A 24,530-nucleotide genomic window follows, 5' to 3' on the forward strand; every position below is an offset into this window, starting at 1 on the left:
CGAGGGCCCTGCTGATCCAGCGAGAGGGCACAAGGGAAATGGCAGAACTCCAACAGATCACTTTATCCAAGACTGAATCCCCAAAGTACATCAGAATAGACATAATTAAATGAGGCAGTGTGGACCTAAAGGTACAATGTCATCCCCACCAGGCCCTTGATGAAGGGAGTTTTGCTTTACAGAAGCCTTTTTATGAAGTAAATTACATTAATTACCAACATTTAAAAACATCCAACATTTAAGGGTTCTGAATCTCTGATTTATTAGACAGCATGGAATTAACAGGTTTAGGTTATTTTACAAAAAGAGCTCAAGCCGCTCATACACAGCAACTGGGCTTGCCGGGGGAAAAAACAATTCTTCAGACTACTGCAAAAGGACACAAAGACTCCTCATCCTACACACAGTCAGTATGAAAGGGCACACAGACAAGTTTTTTGCAAGACAGAAAACAGAGAAATCCACATACTAAATAACGCATCCACAATGACTATAACGCACCCCTTAGGGGATAAGCATGTATTTGTAGGAAGCAAAACAAAGCTTTCCATAGAGAAACCATTTTCACGAGATGATTAGGTGGACCTGCAATGAAGAAAATACATTTCAAAAGATGGGTTCAGACTTACACTAAGTTTTCACTGAAATACTTACAAATAAAAATAAGACCTTTCTCTGTATCAGAAGAATTTTTTTTTAATATATCATGGATAAAATAAATTTCAGTAAAGGTCCAAATACCATTCAGAAACATACATTTGCAAATAATATAAATAAAAAACAAAAAGCGTGGCAACAAAAATACTATTTGGAACTACCTAGAATAGGCCAAGCTAAGTTCATGTTCTGCTTCAGGGCATTATATTGAAATGAATCTCATTCTCGCTATAATTTTTTTCTTTTTAACCTTAATCACCAGTGGCTGGGTAACTGAAATGGACATGAGAACTATATAAATGTCAGAGAAATATGTAAACCTCATTAATGTTTCCAAAAATTCATTTAGAGATAGAAACAGGTCCAAATAGATGCCTGTCTAAATGTACTGCAATTACGTTACAATTATTTTTCCAAATACACAGATATGCTCTGTCTTTTCTCAGCTCATTACTGACTCAAACAATTTGCCCTTCTGGGATCAATTGTTTGCTAATAAATAATTGTTTACAGTCACAAAATGATGTTAGGAGGTTTTCTTATTAGTTTTCCTTCTGCACCCTAATAAGATTGAAAACGAGCTGATTCCCCAGAGTCTAACCTTAACCTCGCTTTGTTTCACAGCCCAGGAAATGATGACCCATCTGCTTCAGAAAATAATGGACGGCCGAGAGGAAATATTGTTTAATTGTAGATTAACCTCCTCATGAGGCAGTCTGAAGCAGCTTTAGAATTAGCAACTATAACCAGCAAGGGAAACAAATGGCTCAAGAGCCTTTTTCTCCACCATTTAAGGTCCACAAAGAAGGCAAAGGGGGTTTTACTACCTACATTTATTCACAAACATTTATTTCCACAATGGAAACAAAAACCATCAAGGTCAAAACTGATTCTCAAAAGTGCTGTCGCTGCCCTCCAATTCTGTTTGTCCGAATACCTTTAAATGCAGCAAACCATCTCATGCACTAAAGAAAGTGTCTGTTTTAAAAAAAAGGCAATAAAAACCTCTTTTCCAATATTTTCAGGTTCTTATAATATTAAAATTAAAATTTTTCCCTGGTTTCTTTGTTAAAAGTAATAAATCCACCATTGGGGAGTACGAATTGTTTTATTATCATCAACATGGCACTTAAGTAAATGAAATCTTGTCAAGTACATGGTGACCTACAAGTTCAAAAGAAAAAAGAACAGCATGAGATCAAAATGGCCAGCCAGGACAAGAGATACAAAAGTGAGAGATTAAACGCAAACACAGCCCTTTATCCAACAGGCTTCACATGCTAAGTCTGTTCTAAAGTCAAACCTGTAAAAGCACATATGATATTGAGTATTTAATACTCTGCCCCCTCTCAGGGACTCAACCAATTTAGCAAGGGGACTCTATACCATTCTAACTCAGAGAGGTACAGAAATCCTGAAAACAGTCTGGTATTCCATAAATATTTACTGAGGACTTCCTTCCAGGGCCTGAGTAGACAGGGACAAGGAACAGGACAAAGACTCTTGGGGGGTGGTATTTTATGGTTAAACAAGTGCCTAAGTATCAGGTTTCCCTTAAGCCTGGAAGCCTGGTGCAGGTAATTAAGTAAAAAGCTTTGCCCTAGGTACCAAAAAATGGAAATGGTTCCTCTCTGTCAGCAGTTACAACCAAGAGCCAAAGACATCTATGAAAATTTCAAAACTAAGGAAATCTGCTATTGCAGGCAAGGCCATATTACTCTGAATTTCCAGTAAGACCTGAAGGTCATTCATTTTGTGTAAATATTAAAGAAACAACCTCTGTGGAGAGGGAAGATTTTTGGTAGTTCAAATTCTTAAATATCTTAAATAGAATTTGCTAAAATAAATTATTCTTGAATTCTTCAACTTAATTTTGAAGCAATGAGTTAGTAATAACTCCAGAGATTCAAATAATAGTGCCTATTCAAGAAGAATGAGAGTTTGACATTCTTCTCTACAAAACAACTAGGCACAATTTTATCCATCAGACGTCTATCAACCTACGGATATTGAAAGCTTGGGAGAACAAGATAAAATCAACTCCAACCCTAGAGTCAGCTGTAATATCGAGCAGGCATCAACAATGCTATTCATGAATTTAGAAAAATTAATAAATCCTGGGGTGAATGCAAGAAAAGGCTCAAATACAGGTGAAGCATACTCACTTGGGTTTTGTTTCTGCATCTGTCACTTGGCGAATGAAGATACCATCTTCGGGATGTTCCGTGTCATCCATTTCATACATATACGATGATGCTATTGCAAGTGTAGTCCCATCATTACTGAAGGCGAGTGACGCAATGCTGGTGGGGTACCGATGGAACTGGCACAGTCGCTTTTTGTTAAATGGATCCCAAATATTTACAAATCCATCAGAACCACCTACAAGTAATTTCAAAAGAGTTACAACAGTTCTTAAAAGCAGATACAAAAATAACCATTATCTTAACCATTTTTAAGGTCACAGAAGTTACAATTTCCCCAGGGAGTACTATAACAGATTTTCTTCCCTTTAAATATCATAAAAAGCAAGCACAATTTTTTAAAACTCTGCCCAAGTATAAACGTGCAGTGTTCAATTAATAGCAAAATGATGTTACCTTAACAACTAGATACAGGTTAGCGTACCTGTGGCAAAGGTATTGTGGATGTTGTGAAACGAAATGGCGTTGACTGGGTAAATTTGCTCAATATTATTTTCTTTTAGTCTGTGACACTTGAAGGCATACTTCTTCTTCTGTACCTCAGGGCTTGGGTCCAAGTACTCAACTGCCACTCGGCCTTCAATAGAGCTTAATACATAACCCTGAAAGGAAATCAGAGGACAAAAATGGTGAATCCAGCTTCCAAAGCAAGGCCTGGATTCTCAAATTCAACCCAATTCCCAAATTCAGCCCACAGTAAAGAAAGATGATTATTTTTAAAATGAAAAGAGAATACAGCCAGGTTTTAACCACATGTTTAAACTGTACTAACATATAACATAGTTAAGATCACTCCAAAAATTTAAGAACACTTATACCTGTTTTATTACACGTAAATAAATAGAAGGCCACCATCATTTGCCTTCTTCATTCTACCAGTACCCTGCACACTGCAATCAAAAACGTTGAGTTATTCTGTCAAACCTCAACAAGAATTTTAAAGTGTTTCAATATCATTTATTTGTTGTCCTGTCCAGAAGGGGACTCGAATTCATTCCATCAGCTGGAATATATTTTTCTTTGCTCTACGCCTCCTCACCTCTAACAACTCGAAGAGAATTGTGTCTCCTTCACTGAGGGTACCAATAATCCAAACCAAGTGGAAAACCAGCCTTCTATCTTGGTCATCCTGCCTCTTGCATTTAACTACAGAAAGTCAAGTGTACGCACAAACCACAGAGATTTTCAGCGATGTTCAAAAGTGGCTTATAATTTCAAACCTTTCCTCACTTTGCCTCGAAACAGTATGTCAAAGAAAGTAAGAGATGAAGATAAATATGAAATCTATATATTTTTTTTTAATTCTTCAAGGTATGAAAAAGATTTACTCCTAAAAAACTACTTATGGAGAAAAAAAAAATCAGTAAAATGTTACTTTTAAACTTCCATTATAAACTGGAAATAAACTCCGATGGAAAATTTTAGATAGAAGACATAATAACATTCATAAATGCAAGCATATTTTAATCATGCACTTAAATCTCTAAAGTTTCACATAACTGCAATTCCTTATCTTCAATGGAAATTCACAATATCCTGAGAAGAAGAATTGTGATCACTATTTGAGGTACTAGCCTTCTGACAAGCACTAAAGGATAGCCATTAGATTCCAAAGATATCCACTGTTTTTAATGACTTTTCCTCTTATAAAATTCCTACAGCAGCTGACCCCACCACCAACTTCCCTTCGAACTTTAAGGATTTGGGGAGGAAAGGGCAGATTAATGAAGTGTCATCTCATCTAGTAATGATGATGGAAGGGTGACCTACCCTGTTCGTCATTATATGAGGGACAACGCCTCTCTACCCTCAATGGCATTCTTTTAAAAAAGAAAAATCCAAGTTCTGCTAGCAGACTGACTAAACTCTATTAGCATTAGGGTACAAAGAGGCGCAAAAAAAAAAAGAAAAAGAGAGAGAGAAAACAGCAAATTCCATAATCCTAAATTTCCAGGTTTAAATTTGAATTTGCTGGTCTGTAAATTAACATACCTGCAAAGCTCTCTCTGATTACTGTACGCATGTCAAGCATCCTGCACTAGGATCACCAAGGAATCTGAAAACCTCTACTCAAACCCCTGGCAGATTACTTATCCTCTCTGAACATCAAAGCTTTCTCTAAAATTGAGTTAACATACCACCTTTTAACAAAAGGCTATCAAAAATTTACAACAACAAATTCTAAATCTAAATCTAACAAATTCTAAATCACTACTCAAAAAAAAAAGCAAAGCTTTAAAAGGCAGTGACCAAATCATTATCATATAAGACCCTCTTATTTTCAAATTCCCCAGGCACAGGGAGGAGAGGTCAGTACCTGCTTGTTTGGAAATGCTCGTATGCAGCGAGTCTGGTACTTGAGGCTGGACTCCCGGCGCTGCTGCACGTAGCCCATGTTCCGTAAGTCCCACACCAACACTCTGCGGCCTGCGGTGCCCACAATCAGCCGGTCTCCGGACACTGAGAGGGTATACACCTTTCGAGAAAGACCAAAACTTGCTGAAAATCATCTGCTTGCCTGCAAATGGCATTTCGCACCAAAATAAAGTCCACTCATCATAAAACCATAAAAAAGTTAGCTGATCAGGTTCACAAACACAGGTACAAAATTTTAAGTGCTACAGTTACACAAACCAATTGACACAAAATAATAAACACAAGATATTCTTAATACTTAACCAAGTATCACATAATGCACATTCTAGTTAATTCTCCGAAAGCATCTTTGAAACAATTCTCTTCGTTACTAAAACAAGTTAAATTATTAAACAATTTTTACAGTCCTCTTGTTTCATTCAGTGACAATATAAAATTGTAGAAAATACTCAAAAAGGAGATAATAAAGCCATAAAAACAATTCAAGACACCTTTCAATGGGCTTCTGACTTTTCATAAAACAATCATTTTCAAAGTTATTTTTCTATGACCACCTTTTGGAAGGATATTTCATGTTGTAACTCTAAAAATCTTGACTCTCCCAGCTGTCACACTGAATAAATAGGCCTTCCCAGAAAGAGTGAGAGAGCTATCATTAATTAGCTTCTTAGTTGCTTTTGGTGGCATAGGAACTCAAAATTAAAAGACAAGGATAGTGGTCTGGCATATGACAAGGCAAATTCTTATACCCTGACGTCATACTGAACACTCAAAACAGAGTTATCTTTAGGGAAAATTTAAAAAGCATTTTATTCCCTAAAAGCATCTATTTTTTTCCCCTCAAAATTCCTTTTCTTCAATATCAAAACAACTTCTACAAAATATTCCTTTAAAACAAATCACAAAATTTCCTGCAAATAAGCATTTAAAGTTACTTATTTTCAAATATGTTATCTGGGGACTAAATAGAGATAGCAAATTCATGAAAATGGTGGCAAAACATATGTTCCGATCATATTAAATCATTTTTTTAAAGTCTAGACTTCAGGTATATAACTATGCCCTGATCATTACTTTCAATTAATAAGCAACTCTAATCTAATATTTTAAAACCTGAAAAATCACTATAAAAAATGAAGAGGCCTCATGACATGGTAAAACATCTCTTTAACATTCAGTAATTAAACCTTATGGTTAGTAATCACTAATATGTTAACCACATACCACCAGCCCGGAGGAAAAAAACAAATTGGGTTTCACAATGTAACGACCCGATAGTCTCTACAATCTGGCCTTTAAATTCAACAGCTAATTTGACCAAGGGAAAAACAAGAAATTTTAAAGATTCAAAACAGTAGATTTAACACACAAGCGTATTTCAGTAAGAGACATGTTAAGATTTACCGCTGTTTATTCAGAAAACATGTTTGCAGAAAAACAGAAATTAACTTAAGACATATGAAACACCAAATTAAAAAAAACACAGAAAGAGATCAATTTATAACAGTACAATCAGAATGGGAATTTTATCTTAAATCTTTACTATACAGGTGACACACAAGCTTCTAAAAGTGCTTTCTATCCCCACGGATCATAAATCAAGTAAAAACACTGTCATGCTACTGACTAGGTATATACATTTATCAAAGACAGTATTAAAAAAAGTGACATAATGAACCTTGCTGAACCAATAAGCAGCTTGATTCAGTGTGGCTGTCCATTATATGATATTCTGTCAGCAATTTATCACAGCTCTTAACATGTTACATACAACCATAAATCAAAACTAGAAACAATGCAATTATTTTATTCTGAACAAAGGTCTTGCCAGGAGTAGATTCGAATGTGATGTGACAAAAATAATGGCTCTTTGGATGCACTACAGTATATAATGACAGCTAACAGGAACTGAATAGTATATTTACACTGAGGAAATAAGACTCAAGTGAAGGATACCTTTAAATTGCTAAAACAATCAATCTTTAAAATTAACTACCACCTGATAAAGTCTGATAAAGGATACAGCAAGAATGCTCAATTACACTTCCACTGTACAGATCAAAAGGTTACAATAATACACAAAGTTTCAGTTTTAAGAAGCTTCCTTCACTACAGCCTTCAAACTACATCTGTCAGTATTAAAAATAAATAAATGGTAAAAACCAGGGAATATAGGCCATCTTTTTCACTAAACTTCAAATGATAACCCACTTCACCCTCTTAGTCAACTCAAGAGAAACCTCAGATCATAAGTGAAAAGGAGCGATGCTCCACCCCACTTCCTGGTTTGGGGCCGTCAAACCCAACTGAAGGCAATGGAACAGTCTTTGCTAAATGACTTCTCTACAAAGTTCAGTCATTGCTAAATGACTTCTCTGCAAAGTTGCTTCTCAGCCCTAGGACTGAATGCGTTAATACATGGAAGTGGGTTTAGGACTAGTGCTATCCAGTACAAATATGACAACTGACAGAAAATGTAGACCAAAATACCAAAATTAGTTTTCCTTCACATATTTAGCTCAGTTTGTAAAATGACTCATCAACTCTTAACCTCTAAATTCAACATCATATTCATCATTTATCAAGTCAAACCATCCCAAAGACCATAATTCCTGTTACAAATATAAAGAGCCTACCTTTTCAGGCTGAGAGAAGGTCCCAGCATTACAAGGGGTTCTGGGATCCCACAATTTAACTGTCTGATCCCAACTCCCAGTAACCATCACATTCACTTCTGGACAGTATTCAACACATCTGATAGGGGCATCATGGGTTCCAACAAGATTTTCTGTAGAAAAAAACAAACCAACAAACCACACCTAGCTTTACTAAACAAAGATTCCTCAAGTGAACAATAGAAGGAAACATTCATTGCACTGTAATGAATCCGCTTCCACCCACTCAATGGAAGTACTACACACAGAAAAATTTCTCCATGACTACGAGAAGTCATCCTTTCACCTCTGTTCACCTGACAGCGCATAGCTTGATTCACTGGCATGGTAATACCAAAAGCTGACTTCAGTTTCAGGTTACATTAAAATGGTGGCATATTTGTTATTTTCCTCACTTGATTCTAGATTCCTTCAAATCAGGAACCTTGTTTAACTCTATAGTTCTGACTATCTAGTACAGGTTCTGATACATGGTAGGTGCTCAAGAAATGAAATGAACCAATGAGTGGAGAACTCTGGTCGAATGGATCTGGATAAAACTTATCGCATTAAGCTGATGTTTCAAAGAAACTTATTTAAGTGGTAACAGGATTATCTGACAGCTGGGGATGAGGAAGGCAGGGAGTCTTATGATTAACCCACTTGGTTTTCATGGTGGGTCAAATTTCTAATACACAATTTCTTTCCTCTCAATTTCAACTCTTCACCCTATATGATTCATTCATTCAACTAACATCTACTGAATGTCTACTATGTGCCAGAATCTATACCACATGCTAAGGATACAACAAAGAACAAACAATATGTGGCCCTGATCCTCAAAGAGGAAAACTACCTGTTTAAAAACATACTTTTGTTTCTCGTTTAAATGGTATCTCGTGAAGTTCAGCAATGACCTTCTGAGAATAAACAGCTAATTCCCTTAATTATGGTCTTTAACATCAAAAACCTTTGTTTGCTTTTCAGTGCTTTTTTTCTGCTGAGCTTTCAAACAAATAGAACCTAAACCTGCAAGCTAACTTCCCATCTAGAATAAGCTGCTAGCAAACAAAACCAAACATCTGCAGCTGTAAGTTACATGACAAAACGGCTTTCATGCAAAAGCCTCTTCTGATTGGATCCTTCTTTTTTTTTTTTTTTGTTAAGATATCGTGCCCATCCTCTATCCGTCCTCCCACTGTCCAACTCATCCTCGTTAGTCATATCGCTGTGCCTTGCCATGTCCTTCAAGTACATCTATGTCTAACGTACGCATATACCAAAAAAAAAAAAACCCTCCACTAGAGAGCTCTGTGTATTCGGGTTCCATCCCAATCTCTACTCTGCTCCAAAGTCACCATAAAAATGTGGGTAAGTTATTTCGTATCTCTTAGAAATTAACTAAAAGAAAACGTGCCATCTTGTCCTTCACTCAATAAATGCAACTGAAGCATATTCTATGCTAAACAATTATACAAGCAGGGTTAACATGGTATCCGGACAGGGTTGGCTATTTTATAATGTTAAATTTTTTAAAACCTATCTTCCTTCAGTCTAAACTAAATTAGCTTCTGAAAAGAGAACGCTGAAACATCAGCACTGTCCTGGAAAAATCCTACTGAAAGGTAGTCCACTGCGGGACCCAGTCCCCTTCTGAGGGCAAGGGAAAGGTCAAATACTTAAGTGCCACTTCACGTAAACACTGTGGATGGAGACCATGAGTTTCACTGATAAAATCCATGCATAATATTTTGTGATTGTAATTTAATGGTTATCATTTAAACGAAAAAGTCCTGAATTTAAGCCATTTTTACTTGTATCTAAGCAACTTAGGAACTAAGCAATTCAAGAACTACTCTTCGTGAATAAACATTTACAAGTAAGCACTAACTAAGAAAATACTAAACTGGTAAAAACGTGGCTATGTTACCTTGATCAGTGTTCAAATCATGCATTTTCAATTGATGGTCTAATCCCCCACTCCAGGCATGTGTTGGATCCTACAAAACAAAGTTGCAAGTCATTTAAAACTTACAGAGCTTTAAAAAGAATTTAAAAATTCCTGTTTCCACAGCCAACTATCCAGTTTATGCTCAAGATGAGAGGTACACTGGGCTCAGCTACTCATTGTAAACAAACAAAAAAACAGTACAAAAAAATAAAGCAAATTAAGGAGCTGAGAAAACTACTACGCCAGAAAATTAAGGAAGAACTGTTCACCACACTGGCTGACAGCCAACAGGCATTCCCATGGACTCGCAAACAGACCTTCCTTTTAACAAGGCAGCCAAATGTTACTGTCTTGTTGTGAGTTTCAAACACATTATGTCCAAAAGGTTTGCAGAGTTACGCCATTAGAATCCAAGGGGAGACCGAGTTCCTGACGTCTGCAAGTCCCCAGCGCCAAAAAAACCCCACACACAAAAACAAAACCAAACAAACCAAAAAACAGTACCTGGGGCGCAAGGTAAGTGTTGGGGGAAGGGAGGGGAGCTGTCCAAATGACCCCACCGACAAAAGCCTCTGCCCAACAACGGAAAACGGACACTGTTGACCAGGAACACCACACCGACGATATTAAAGGGGGGCAGGAGCGGAAGCGGAGGACACCTACGTAGAAAGCGCAGTCCAGGACGGCGCCGGTGTGCTGGTACTTGAGCCGCATGGAATTGGCCGGCACATCGTAGAGGCGCACGGACGTGTCCCAGGAGGAGACCAACAGGAACTGGGAGGTGTTCGGGCTGAACTTCACCGAGGAGATGCCGTCCTCGGGTGGCTGGTTCAGCTTGAACTCGTTAGAACCGGTCATCTACGGAACAAGCGCCCAGTGAGAGTCCCCAAGGGTCCGGGGGCTGGACTCGCCGACGGCGGGGCAGTGAAGGGGCCCCACCGGGGCGGGGCCTAGGGAAGGCCGCCGACACGGCCTCTGCGCCGACACGGCCTCTGCGCCGACACGGCCTCTGCGCCGACACGGCCTCTGCGCCTGCGCGGAACCGCCGCGCCCGCCGCGGTCCGGCCTCATCTCCCCCACCCCGCCCGCCGCCCCTCCTAAGCGCCCCAGCCGGCCGGGCCGCCGCCACCGCCACCGCACCCCTAACTCCAGCCTCCAGCGTGGCCCGCCGCGGGCTCCTGCACCCCGGCCTCCCCCGCTGGGCCTGCCGCCCCGCGTGCTCCTGAAATAAAAGAAAACCTATGGAAGAGGAACCGGTTCCCAGAGGACGGCTCCGCCAGCTCCGGGCCCGAGGTGGGAGTGGAGGGGTCCCCAGAGAGTTCGCTACTGCGCCCGGCCGCCTCTCCCCGTTACCTTAGGCTCCCTCAGAAGCAACTTCGCCGCTACTCGCCACCGCCTAGCTTCCCTCGAAGCTCTCGCGGGCCGGGCGAAGGGGGCGGAGAGGAAGTTCCAGTCAATGCCTGCCATTGGCTGATTTCAAACGCCAACGTCTCGCTCTAGGCAGCCGATTGGTCCGCCCCGGAGGCCGGGCGTCGGTCAACGCAGGCAACCTGTTCCGGCACAGAGGCGAACGACGGCTTTTCCGATCACGTGGCCTCTTTTCACCACCAGGCTGCGGCGCCAGCGGCGGTGCCGGACGAGTGAAAACTACAACTCCCAAAGAGCATCGCGCCAAGGGTACGCTCACGCCCTCGCCCGTCCGTGTGCGGCACGCTGGGAAATGTAGTCTCCCTGGGGCCGACGCCCGGCCTGTCCTCTGAATAGTAGGCGGGAAAGATGCTCTTTCCAGTTGACTCTTGGGGCCCTCCCCATCTCAGTTAATCTCTCAGACACAAGAACCTTATTTTGGTCAGTACTTTTATAGAGTTAAATTAGTCTCCCTTCCACTGCACATGCATATGCCCATGAAGTTGACCAAAACTGGAGTGGAGAAAAAAATATTTGCTCTAATGAAGTGTATATTTTGCCCTACTTTTTTCTCATTTTCCTGGACTTTCCACCTATGAACCGGGCTCTCACATTTCCCACTGTCGAAGATCTACTGACCTTAGAGATACTCATCCTTATTTATACTCTGCTTTATCTCTTCATTCCATTTTCCTGCAAACATTTATTGAGCACCCAGCACACCCAGGCCTGGTGAGAAAACCAGGAAGATGCATTAATCAGACCAATTCTTGCTCTTGAGGAACTCTTTGTCCAGAAGGTTGGACAGACTGAGAAACAAATGATTACTCTGCAGTGTGTTAAAGCTCAAAAGCCTCTTTGAGACATATGTTCAAGTAGGGCCCTAAACAGCTACAAGCTTCTCCCACCCCAAGAACTTACCAGACTTGCAGGCTCAGTTTGCTGGATTTTCTGTTTCTAGAATCCTCCAGAAATAGGAGAATCAAGAACATTGCTCCTGTAATGAGAAATAATTTGGTCTCCATGAAAGAAAAGCAATACTTAATTTATAACTAGAATGCTGTGACTCAGTTACTCTTGAATATCAAAAGTGCACTGAAAATTTTCAATTTAATCCATGCTATAACCTCTTTTTCACAGGCTTTTGTAAAAAAAAAAAAAATCTTATGTTATTAAATGATCTTGTATGAAGTGGGAGGAAACTGCTGAGGTTAAAGTGTTTAATTTCTAAGGTACCTTGATAGAGAAAAAGTGTTGTTGGTCCTTGTGCATTCATATATGCTGACTCAGGTGCACTTTTTTATGAATGGTGACACAGTAAACACACAACAACCACCCTTCTGCCCGGTGTATTGATGATATTCCTGTCAAAAGGACAGATTCTTGCCCTGTCTCCTCACCAGTCCTCATACTTGGTTCTCTCTCCTCTTTCAACAACTTAATGGCTAGGTTAAGAATTTTAAAGTGCAGTGCCTTGCCTCCATTCTAATTTTGGCTAAATAATTTTATCTCCAAATAATTTTATTTGGTTCCCTCTCCCAGTTGTTTATTTAATTCTACTAGTGTTTCGAGATTCTGAGCATGAATTATCCACTAATAAAATCTAAGCGTATTTCATTATCCAGTGTGTGTATGATTCAGGTCCCTCTGGGCAGGCAGTTGCAGCCGGACTCGATTTGAGTTTTAAGAAACGTCAATCTTTTAAATCCAGTTTAGAGCCTGAAAGGAGGCTGATGATTTTGCTGCTTATTCAAATGAATTGATAGTCTTGAGATAGGAAATCTGGCCACAATGGAGTCTTGAACATTTCAAATCCAAATGCAAAGCCGTGTGTGTGTGTGTGTGTGTGTGTGCGTGTGTGTGTGTGTGTGTGTATACTTAGTTACCTATAAGAAAGAGGAATTCCTAGAAACTAATCACACTGTTGGATCACCTTTGACTACTAATTTCTGGATTAGTAAAAAAAGTGAAGTACCCGCTATATGACAAACTGGAAAAGGATCATCCCTAAAATCTTAAGGGCAAAAACCACTCTGCCATTAACTGCCTACAGGAAACAACTTCCTATGAAAGAAGTAAGCCCAAGAAGGATATAGTGACCCAATACTGTTAAAACCATCATCTCTTCTTAAAAAACGTAATCTATTGAAGTGCAGACAAAAATGATATGGGTGAAATATTCCTATACAAGTAGTTCCTTGAAGGCAGTTTGGATATTTCTGCATGGAATATTCAAATAGCAACTTGAGAGGAAAGAAAAATTTAAAGCAGGTTATCTGGAAAGAGAAAACTTCATTGAAATATGTGTACCAAATAAATCAGAAAAAAACAGATCCAGTGTCAGTTCTGTTTTCTCTCTGACTAGCCAACATCTAGCATAGTTTTCAGCAAGTACTAGGGCTCAGTAAATATTTATTGAACTGAACTCAGCTGAAATGAAATAAATGCAGTTGACCTAACAGCATTGGCACATGTGTTCTTGAATTTTATGAAATATAACATAAAAAAATATGACCTCACAAATGGACAAGACACCAAGCATTTCAGACATGACACTGCGGGTCACATAGACGGGTAACAGATATCCTACATACTTTCATAAAATGCAGATAATTTCGATGCCTCTCGGCTCAGAGAGACAGGTCTGTCACGCAAATATTCCCCTACTAGAGGATGGGATCCGGGCTCCGCGCTGCCGACTCCCGGCACCTTTGCAGCGGCTAAGGAGTAGCCCGGGGCTGGAGGCAGGAGGACCCGGGAGCTCGCCCCACGTGACACCGAACCATCAGCATCCTCAAAGCTCAGGCAATTTTTTTTTTTTTCTGACGTTTTACAAGGAACAGGTGGCTGCGATCTAACACTGCGAGGCTGCGATTTGCATGACACTCGCGCGCGTCTGTCCTCTCGGTGCCGCGCCCGCCCAGCCAAGGTGAGGCAGCAGGTGCTGGGGCGCCGAGGTCCGTGGGCGCGCAAACCGCGCGCCAGGGTTCCATTCAGTGCCCGCTGCCACGTGCTTGCCCGCGACCCGGCCCCTTAGCCACGCACAATGCAAACTATAAACAACAACAACAAAACAGTGTGGGGAGGAGCCTTTGCCTCCCGCGCTTTCTTTGCCTAGTCTCGGGCCTCATCCCTCCTCAGCCGAAGTGCTGCCTTTCCGCGCCCTGTTCCCGCACCGCGCGGCTCGGGAACCGTGAGCGGCTGGAAGCCTGTCGCGCCAGGCTGGGGGACGAGCAAACCGGGCTCTATACCTGATCCAGGCAGCGCCGCCCCACCTGCCCTGTGCCCTCGGAGAGGAGGCTCCTGTCACAGGTTGGACCACGTCGCACGACGCCCTGCTGCCGCCAACACAGAGGCGCTCCCAGGGCTGGAAAGAAGCTCGTTCCAGGAGGCAACCGCTTCGGCAGTGAAGCCTGCCGCCCCCCATCTGTACCTCTCCGCGCGGGCTCCGGAGCTGGATTCCCGCCGAGGTGAGCCTCCGCCACGCGGAGACTACGGGCACCAGCTAGTGGAAAGGGGTGCGCCTCCAGCCCACGTGCCGTCTCGGCGGGGCCAAGGTCCCAACCTTTAACCTCTGACCCCCCGCCCCACCTTCCACGTGGGGCGAGCCCGACCTCTTCTGACGCCCGCCTGCAAGCTCTTCCACGGAAAAGCGAGAAAACCTGCGCCTTAGCACACCGGACAATCAATTCCACCAAAGTTAGCAACGATGCTTAAAATGTTTTATTTTTTTCTTTTTAAAAATATTTACAGATCTGAAATCTCCCCCCCCCCTTTCGCCCCTACCCATCCTCGGGACAAGGGAAACGAAAAGAGGAGTCGAGATCATTGTTCAAAGCCCCCAAGGGCTGGCTCGGCCAGCCGTGTGTGCGTGTGCATATATACAGGTGTATATATGGGGAGAAGAATGTACCTGGTCTGGTGTTTTTCTGATTTTTTTTCCTACCGATCAATGTCGATCTGGCCGAAACTCCCTTTCCCACCACCACCGTAGAACATCCCCTCGAACATGGTTTTCAAAACGTATTGGTTTGTTTGGGGTAGAAAGCAGATGATCTGGCTGGAGGAATGCCGATAAATACCAGAAACAATCAAAACAAAAAGTAGGGCAGAGGCCATAAATAAGAGGTAACGAATACACATGGTGTATCTCGTAATATTTCTGGAAACGCGCCGCCCTGCTCCGGAGCGGGGGCAGCCCGCGCCAGGCTGGCGGGGAGCGGGCGGGCGGCGCGCGGCCGGCGGGCCGCTCAGTAGTCGAGCTTGCTGTAGAGGTTGTAGAGCGGTAAGGCCGAGAGGTTGCTGCCCGGGTAGTAGAGCGGCGCGGGGAAGGCGAGCGAGCGCGGCACCGGCACGCGCAGCAGCGAGCTGTCCCGGAACACCAGCGGCATTCCCACCAGAGTCTGCGCCGACGCGTGCGCCATGTTGGCCGCCTCTAGCTCCGCGGAGAGCTGCCGCTTCCACTTGTTGCGGCGGTTCTGAAACCAAGTCTTGACCTGGGTCTCGGTGAGCTGCAGGCTGGAGGCAAGGCAGGCGCGCTCCGAGCTGCTCAGGTAGCGCTTCATGTCGAAGGTGGACTCGAGCTGGTACACCTGGCTGCGCGAGAAGACCGTGCGCGTCTTCTTCTTGGCCGCGCCCGCCTGCCTCTCGGCGCCGCCGCCGTCCCGCGGCCGCTCGGGCCCCGGCGACGGCGAGCCCGCGGGCAAGAGCCTCTCTTTCTCTTCCTTAAAGTCTGGGTGCGAAGAAGAAAGGAAAGGCGTGCGCTCCGAGCTCGCCGGCCCCGCGCCTCCGCTGCCCTTGGGGGTGCCTGGGGAGTGAGAACAAAGAGGAAGGCCATGGAGTTGGGAAGCCTCAAAGACCCCCAGCTCTCGCCGGAACCAGGGGGTTGGCAGGCGCCTGCAGCCTTGGTCCCATCTTCCTTGGTCCCACCCCCATCCTCTTCTCTCCCTCTCGCTGAAACCCAAAGCCCGGCACCCGGCTTTTGAAAAGCAACAGGACAGGGATCCAGCTACTTCGAGTCTGGGGTCTCTGTGCTCCCAGCTTCGTGAAAGGACGTGTGGCAACAGGGGGAGGAGATCTGGAGGGGGGACATTAGCATCATTTTAAAAGATGATTTTGCCTTGTAATAACTGAACTGGAAGAGTTCCCTGAGCTTTATAGTGTGGCATTATTTCACAGGCCGTTTGTTCTGAAATCACGCTAAGGACTAACGCGGGGCTCCCCTTGGTCAGATGTTGTAAAGAGGAACCATCTACGAAAGGCACCATTGTCAATCATCTTTGAGTGCTAATCATTCCGAGGAGAAGGAGAGAGAGAGAGAGAGGCAGAGGTCGAGAGAGCGGAAGAGAGAGAGAAGAAAAAGACGCTGAAAGAGATTGCGGTAGAGACGGACCGACCGCTCAGATCCGACTTCCAGACCTCGTGTGCAGAAAGTATACGATGTGCAAAGGGGATATTGAGGGCACAGCCATGCGTGCGGCAGGTCCTGTGCCCAACCCACTATGGTACACTCTCCCTCCAGCCCAACCTTCCCCAAAACCGCGCCGCGCGACATCTGTGTTCCCGGTTTCTTCCCGAGCGCCCGCCGGGCGGAGGAGTCAGCACCGAGCGCGCGTCTCCTCCCCTCGGCGCTGGACCCCGCGCGGCCGCGGCTCTGGCCAGGGGAGGGGGGGCCGACGCGAGAGCCCCCGCACAGCTTCCCTCCCCTAGAGCTTGCTCGCTGCTGACCCGGGGGCGTGCGATCCTTACCCAGGCAAGGAAAGGGGATGGGGGGGTGGTGCTTGGGGCCGGGCTCCTTGGGGCCGTGCGGGTCTGGGCAGAAGCAGGCGGGTGCCTTCCAGCCGTCGTCCGGCTCCTCCTCCTCCGAGGACACGGACAGGCTGCGCTTCCTGGTCGGCCAGCCGGCGGGCTCCCGTGGCGCCTCCGAGGGGCCCCCGCCCAGGATGGACTGAATGGTGAAGCTGGAGACGCCGCCGGCCGCCGGACACCCCTTGCCCGCATCTTCCTTGCTTCCCATCCTGGGTTCATAAGAAATCGGAGGAAACCAAGAACTCCCTTTAGAGATGATCTGGGTGGAAGGTGGTGCAGGCAGGCAAGCAGGCAGGCGGAGGGGGGGGGGAGGGGGGAGGGGAGTCAGGGGGAGGGGGCGGCGAAGCTGGCGAGGCGTCCCCTCCGCGCGGGGGACACGCGGGCACCGGACGGCTGCGCTGGAGTCCGTGCCCGCCCGGCTTTAGGTGCGGCCGCCCAGCCCCGGCGCGAATGCCCCTTCCTTGCCCGCCAGCTCGCCGGGTCCCCGGCGGCGCAGAGGTGGCGCGGCCTCATTTGCATAGAGGTTACTCAGACGCGGCCAATCGCAGCGCCGCCGAGCGGCCCCGGAAAATTTCAAAAAAGCCCAGGCCCCGCACGCAGCGCCTGTGCTCCCCGGAGCGCGCAAAGAGCCGGGCGGGCATCTGCTGTGTCCAACCAGCCTGGACCGAAAGCAACATAGATTCCAGCCCAAGTTCCTACCCTGTGTGGCGACACTGATCGCTCGGACCCCTACCCTCTCGAGAGGTAGGGGCAGTTCGGGGCTCAGCTGGAGTGACCCGACGCCTCCCATAGGCGACGGGTCCTCGCACCCTCAGAGGGGCTCACAGGCTGTTCCACGACCCTCCCCAAACTCACTCCTTCTCGCCTGGGCAGGCAAGCAGGGCTGGCACCCCGCAGACCGCTGCGCCCGGCGCGGGAGGCGGGGGGGGGGGGGGGGAACGTGGGATTTAGGAGCGTGCGCATAGGAACTGATGCTCTTTCCGGGAGCTTAACGGGGAGGCCTGGGAGCAGACAACTTGTGCCCTTCCCCGCCTACAGACCCCACCCCTGTCACAGGCCCAACGGGGCTGCAAGATCGTTGGGGGTGGGGGAGGGAAGCCCTAGATCTTGTTTCAAGAGATCCGGGTTCAAGTCCCAGCACCCTCATTTCCATGCTGCCTGAACTTGGACAAGTGAAGTCCCAGTCGGAGCCTCACTGCCCTCATAGGTGATATGAACTTCTCGTTAATATCTCCCCTTGACCTGTTTCGAGGATGGCCTTAGGTAGGAATGAAAAAGCACCGGAAAGCCTAGAATCACTAGGAGCTCATAGTAGGTCCTCTGTAAATCTTTGTAAACAGCCCAGAGCTCGGCCTCCTGTTCCATAAGTGACTCTCACTTTTAGGCAAATATTGGAGGTGAGGGAATTGCTGCAAAAAGAGAAGCGCTTCGCTCCAGGAAAGGAGAGAAGGAGGTGAGGAGAGCGACGTGGCTTTAGAATTAGACAAAGTGTATTCATAATGGCTGGGTGACCTTGGACAGGATACGTAAACTTTCTGAGCCTCGGTTTCCTCATTCCTAAAATTGGGGGGAGAAGCAAGATTACCTCGCAGAAGCTGTATGAGGTCAAAGCGCCTAACTCTGAGCACAGCTTGCGGTGGGCGCTCAATTAACCATATTTCCCTACCTCATCCTCACGGCCCCCTCAAAGCCCTGACTCTTGTTCTTTTAATTCCCAGATCAGCTGGTACCGGATGTGGAACCAGTCCGGCGCAGGCAAAATGTTTCGGGGGCACAGCTGTCTGTACAAGCGTCGAGGAACCAAAGGCGGAAGCAAGGCTCCGAGGCGCTCAGACAACCCCACCCTCTGGGTCTGAAGCCTCGAGACCGCTCGACCAAATGATCCCGGGAGCCCTGACCCTAGGGTGCCCCCCAAATACAGCCAAGGGTGAGAGGAGACTCTGGAATCAGTCCCTGCAAATGTCCAGACGCTGCACCATGACGGTGCAGTTCCCTCCTCGCCCGCGCCGCGCCCGGGTTATTGAGCAAAGCGCTTATAATATCATTAGCCGCGGTGAGTTACCGACTGCAGCCTTACCCGTGGCAGAACCTCTCCCTACTTAACTCCTCCAAGGGCTCGTTAATGGGCTAATTGATTAGGAGTCGGCGGCGCAACCGGGGCAGAGGCAGGGAAGGGGGCGGGGGTGGGGGGGCAGAGGCTGTGCGCCACGGCCCGGGAGGCCCGCGAGGGGCAGGTGCCGGCCTCCGTCACCGCATTAACCTCTTCAGGGCTCGGCGGCGGGGTCGAGACACATTACAAATGGTCAGCTTTAATCATGGTGTCAGCTCATTAACCCGGAAGGACCCGGTGCTGAAATACAATTTGTGCGTCCCCCTCTGCGGGGCCGCGGCGCAGGCTCCCGGGCCACGTCACAGCCCATCCCGCGCGCTCCCGCACGGTTGGGGGATAGAAGGGCGCATCCTGAAAACAAACACCCGACTCTCACCCGCCTGCGACCTCTCCGCCTCCCGCAAGCACCCTGAGTGGGTGCTGTCTCCCGGCCCGGGCTTAAGCCACCCGGCGGGAAATTGGCGGACCGGAGGAGCTGAGCCTGCCCTCCACTGGGGACGAAAGAGGATTTGGGGTAGAGGGAGGGCATTGGTTGAACACTTCTGAGCTAGCAAATACTTGGTGCCGGCAACCTGGAATATTCTGAGAGCATCCTACCATTCTTCACTTTAATCCTCACAGCAAACCTGTGGTGCAGATCTGTAGCCCCCCGCCCCCAATGTACAGGCAGAGAAACTGAGGCTCAGGAAAAAAAAAAAAAAAAACAGCCCAAGCAGAGTAAGCAAGATTGAAGCCCGAGGTTGTTCCACTGCCAATACCTGACTCTTTGGAAGGGGCGAGGGGCGGGGCATGCATTGGCCTTGAGCTTGGGAGTGGCTGCGGGGTAGACTGTGAGGACCCCCGCCATCTCGGGACCGCGGGGGCATATGTTTGGGTGGAGTCAAGGGCCCACAGGGTTGGCCTCGGCCAGAGCAGTGACCAAGTGAGGCAGCAGCTGGGCCTCCGGGGTGGGCCTCGGAGAAGCAGCTCTCAGACCGGGGAACGGCGAGGGACTGGGGAGCTGACCTGTGCAGCCTGGCTTGAGGACTATAAGAAACCATGCGGCCTCGCTACCCCACAAAGGCCACCACCCGCCTCCGCGGGCTAGTTTGGGAGGGAAGTCAAAAGGAACCATCTGGCCTCGTTCTCCGCCTGCTCGCTACTCCCTCTCCCTCTGACGATCTCGTCTACACAGCGTCGCGCTACAACCAAGTGCTGTGCGCCCTCCTCCTCCACCCTGACACTCTGTGCACCTTCAGACGCGAACGCCTGAAGCCTCACGCACGCGCTTGCATAAACGCTTTCGCAGTCACACACAGTCAGCAAACTTTCACTGAGCCCCGACTAGTGTGTGCCTCACACTGACACACTCTGAACTGAGCCGGGGAAGTGGTGCTGGTGGCGCAGGACGGAGGCAGGGAGGCTGTGGTGGAGACTCCCCTCTCCTCCAGTCTCTTCAACTGGGCACCTGCAGGGACTCCCCCACCTCGGGCAGACAGCAGTCCCACGGCAGGGGCCAGAGGGCCAAGACACGATCTTCCTGCCATCCCTTTAGGGCATTTGGGGGGGCGGTCCCCAAGACTTCACGGCGAGTGCAGAGGCCCACACGCCCTCTCCTGGGCTCAACGCAGCTGCCAAACACACTCCCAGGAACCTGAAGCTTCAGGAACCGCCACCCACAGACACTCCATCTCTCTGCCCTCAAGTGTGGCAATTCTTCAACTCAGTCTCACCTCCCGCCCCACCCTCCAAGCCTCCGGCTAGCTGCGCCCCGCCCTACTCCAGTCAGATTAACAGCCCCTACCCAGGAGGAAGGCCCCTCATCATCTTCGGGATGCCCCCCACCCTTCCTAGGAATTAGGCATAAACGGGTTCCAAGGAATGATAAACTTGCCGAGACTGAAAGGACGCTTAAAGTTTAGGTCCCGAGATTATGCCACTGCTCAATATTAAAGCGGCCCAGAGCAAACTTGCCGAGGAGCCTAATAAAAATTGATCCTCTCTTCTCTGCGGCAGTTGGGAAATAGGCTGGCTGAGCCGGGTAATAGTAGAAGAAGGCTCCCTCTGAAATGACAGATGAAGTCATAAACAAGTTTGATCTTGGAATCAAGCTTCGATAAATATTAAACACAGTCTGACCCCCCCTTTACGCGAGTGGATTATGATATATGGCACGTCCAAACTTTAAAATAAGGAAATACCAGAGAAAATGATCTCAATAAATTTTCTAAGTATAAACGTTGATTATGTTTCGATTTTCATTCAAGGGCCTCTGCTGTTCGTTCTTTGGTGCAAATGACATCTCGCAATAGGCTTTTGGGGAAAAGGGCTCCCTATTTGAAAAAGAGAGCCCCAGAGGTGTACAATTTATGTAATCTGCGGCTGGAAAATGAATTGTGTAATTTATTGGAAAACAGAAAGTCGTGAAGATTGGATCAGCATAGCCGAGTCCCAACACCCCCCTCCCCACATCCATCAAGTTCCAATTAACAGCCTAACCAGAGAGCTTTAATGGGTTTCCAATCTAGTGGCCTGATAGACTCATCAATTCCTCTGGGAGAAATTAAGAAAATCGACCGCCCCTTGGCGACGCAGTGTCATTCCTTTCTGCAACTATATGTCAAATTAAAAACACAATTAAAATTTAAACTGTTTCAATCAAAGGGTGCCCTGCAACCTATGTTTCACTTAATAGAACTTTGATGAAAATCTGATGCGTGCACTCCATCACCAAGGGGGGCGAGGGCGGCGAAGGAGCTCACGAGAGAAGGGGATTCTTTCTATTTCTTTAAGCCTTTAGCCCTCCGGTGAGGCACACCAGGTGACTCCACCTCGTCGCTCCTGACTAAATGATGGGCGCAACTCGCTGTTGCGAGTCGCTCTCGCTCGCTCGCTCTACACCTCTCCCCCAACTCTTTTTCCTCTCCGTCCACTGCAACCAGAAGGGATCCTTTTGGAAACCGGGCGACAGAGATTTGGGGCAGTTTCGCCGCGAAGACGCATCGCCTGGAGCAGCAGCCAAGGAAGGGACCTGGGCGAGTACAAGGGCACATCTCCTGGGAACTGTCCGAGGATGCACGCTGCTTCCAGCGATCTCTTGTCTCTTGTCTCGGGAATTGCCCGGACACACGGTTGAAGTGCTACGGGATCCTGGAGGCAGAATGGTGGGGAGAAAGCCCTGGCGGATAACTGGCCCCCAGCTGCGCTGCTGTCTGAGACCGGATTCCCCAGAAGCTGTGGCTCCCCACCCGATAAGCCTCCAGGGTACTTCCGCAGGAGAAGCAAGCTCGGGAACTGGCGCGTCCGAAATCTCAACTCAAGATCCGGGTCCGAGTCACTAGGCAGGGCTCCAAAGTATAGCAGGCCCACTTATCTTTACAGCCCTTTTCTCTCTTCCGCCATCCACCCACAGCACCCCTCCCCGACGATTTGTGAAGCCAAAGGGTCAACATTCGCCCTGCACACCCAGACGGGCGCATGTGCACACAAAGGCGTGCACACCGCGATATGCTTACGCCCAGACGCGCGGATCGCTCGCACCCAGAAGGCAGAGACTGCCTGCAGGCTGGGCGGGAGGGGGTGGGCAGAGAGTGGGCGGGAAGCCGCGAGGAGGAGTGGAGGAGCGCCTCTGCCTGGCCCGGTGTAAGTGCCTGGGCGGGCGACGTCCCAGGGGCTTCCCCGGCTGTGCTCTGGACCCCGAGTGAGGATTTCTATGGGGCTCATGGTTTTTGCACCCTGACCCCGTCGCGGTGACCCAGTAGAGTGGTCTTTTCCTAGCCGCTTTGCGTTCTAAGTTTGGATCGCTGAGGGGAAGAAGCCTCCTGGATGGGTCACAGGACTCGGGGCGTGGACAAGCGCGAGGGGTGGGGCAAAATGGAGCCTTGGAGGCGGGCAGGGCGGTGCTCTGCAACGTCTCCGGTCCCCGCAGGGCCTTTCCAGGGAAGTTCAGGTGCCCCGCGCGCGCAGAGTAGAAGCTGGAGTGCTTGGCCCGGGCCCAGGCAGCCCTCGCCAAAGCTCCCGAAGGTTGAAGGCTGTGCAGCCCTCTAGGCCCCCACTGCTCTGACCCCAGCTCCCATCGCCCGGGCTGCAGCGGACCCAGCGTGCTCTTGCAGATGAGAAAGCGAATCCCACCGACCTTCGTGCCTCCTCCTCCTTCTCCCCGCTCCACCCTCCAGCGCGCACTCTGGGGCTCTGGCGTGCCAGGGGACGTCCTGGCTCAGAATGAGGGCCCAGTGGCGGGGGTGGGGCAGTTTATATCTGTCTTGCTCTTGTTTGATGTACACACACCCGCTCTATTTACCACCAAATAAAAGAAATACATCTGTGTTGCCAACAGAAACAGCTCGAGAGCTGGCTCTCTGGTCTCCCAGGGCCCGGAGACGCTCCCGGGCACTCAGAGCCGCAAAGCCCAGCCCTGTGAGGACCCCGGCTCCGAGTGAGGTCCTGGCCCATAGGTATATGGGGGTCTGAAGTGGGATGATGGCGGCTCCCATAGTTTGTCCCAGGTGGCTTGTGACGAGGGAACATGAGGCATCTCTGCCCAGAGGATTTCAAGCTTTATGCCCCAGAAGTAGGAGCACCACCTCGCTCCCTGCCCAATCCTTTCCGCAAGGTTCTTCCCAGCTTGCCTTAGCCTGGGACCATCCGAGAAAACCAGCTGCCCAGGGTCACCCAGAACAAAGTGTGCCTGGCTGTGTCTGTGCTGCTATGTGACCACAATGTATATGTGATGCTAAACACATATACAGGTTGGGCCCTGGGAGCCCCTGGATATGGTGTCTGTTAGGAGGTCTAACAGAAGTGGGGGGGGGGCAGTGAGTGTTTCATATCATCCTTGAGGGTGAGCGTATCCTGTATGTTGTTTGCATGTGTGTCTGGATGATGCAGAGAGGATTAAGCCAGGAAGCCGCTGCCATTGCACTGGCTTGATTAATTGGGGGTGCCAATAGGGAAGGATCTGAAGTTAGGCTAGGAGAGAAGGCTGGGTTCCACAATCTGAAGGGAGGGAAGATGAAAGGATAAAATTGGGGATGTTGGCTCAGTGTCCTAGGGATTTCTTGGAGGAGTTGAGTGGAGGTACGCTCACTCCGCCACATAGCCCCTTCTGCTGAGCAGTTCCAGAAGCTCCTGGCAATCCCTGCAGAGGCATCGCCTAGAGAAGCATTCTGTGTAGGGGGAAGACGGCCCCAGGCTAGCTCTCGGGATGTGACAGTTCCATCAAAGTGCTGTCTTGGCCTCTCCTGACACGAAGGCTTGCAGTAGAGCCTAGGATGCTTCGTGCTCGGGGAGCAGCTTCCGTGCTCCCTGTCTCTTGCATTGTGAGAAATACCACGACCCCCAGCCGACGGGGGCGAAGCAGACGTTTCCCGCCTGGGCAGGCTTCT

General features: G+C 48.0%; 2 protein-coding genes across 3 annotated transcripts; both read right to left on the reverse strand.

Annotated features, from left to right (window-relative positions):
* Positions 1 to 237: 237 nt before the first annotated feature.
* Positions 238 to 11,323, reverse strand: BUB3 (BUB3 mitotic checkpoint protein). 2 transcript variants are annotated; one of them, XM_082424351.1, is made up of 8 exons: positions 11,196 to 11,323; positions 10,506 to 10,700; positions 9,822 to 9,891; positions 7,874 to 8,025; positions 5,179 to 5,337; positions 3,286 to 3,463; positions 2,823 to 3,039; positions 238 to 585 (listed from the first exon to the last, which is right to left on the reverse strand). In XM_082424351.1, exons 1-8 carry the CDS (start codon positions 11,307 to 11,309, stop codon positions 576 to 578), a joined length of 1,095 nt encoding a protein of 364 aa, XP_082280477.1. In that variant the 5' UTR covers positions 11,310 to 11,323; the 3' UTR covers positions 238 to 575. The 2 variants fall into 2 exon arrangements, with proteins under 2 accessions (XP_082280477.1, XP_082280476.1); XM_082424350.1 differs by having other exon boundaries at positions 238 to 1,821.
* Positions 11,324 to 14,590: 3,267 nt separating this feature from the next.
* Positions 14,591 to 23,353, reverse strand: HMX2 (H6 family homeobox 2). The gene is made up of 3 exons (XM_082425025.1): positions 23,282 to 23,353; positions 16,998 to 17,266; positions 14,591 to 16,056 (listed from the first exon to the last, which is right to left on the reverse strand). Exons 2-3 carry the CDS (start codon positions 17,263 to 17,265, stop codon positions 15,500 to 15,502), a joined length of 825 nt encoding a protein of 274 aa, XP_082281151.1. The 5' UTR covers position 17,266; positions 23,282 to 23,353; the 3' UTR covers positions 14,591 to 15,499.
* Between the last annotated feature and the right edge of the window lie 1,177 nt (positions 23,354 to 24,530).

This window comes from Balaenoptera physalus (genome assembly GCF_965194825.1).
Source record: "Balaenoptera physalus genome assembly, chromosome: 14".
In the NCBI taxonomy this organism is placed as follows: domain Eukaryota; kingdom Metazoa; phylum Chordata; class Mammalia; order Artiodactyla; family Balaenopteridae; genus Balaenoptera; species Balaenoptera physalus.

Bases quoted from the DNA above. Each gene is read 5' to 3' on its own strand.
- BUB3 (XM_082424350.1), bottom strand. From the start codon at position 11,309: ATGGCAGGCATTGACTGGAACTTCCTCTCCGCCCCCTTCGCCCGGCCC. The intron at 3,464-5,178 runs GTACTGACCTCT...ATTTCCTTTCAG, and splicing joins GAGCATTTCCAAACAAGCAG to GGTTATGTATTAAGCTCTAT. The intron at 3,040-3,285 runs GTACGCTAACCT...AATTACTTGTAG, and splicing joins CCACAATACCTTTGCCACAG to GTGGTTCTGATGGATTTGTA.
- HMX2 (XM_082425025.1), bottom strand. From the start codon at position 17,265: ATGGGAAGCAAGGAAGATGCGGGCAAGGGGTGTCCGGCGGCCGGCGGC. The intron at 16,057-16,997 runs GTAAGGATCGCA...CTCACTCCCCAG, and splicing joins CATCCCCTTTCCTTGCCTGG to GCACCCCCAAGGGCAGCGGA.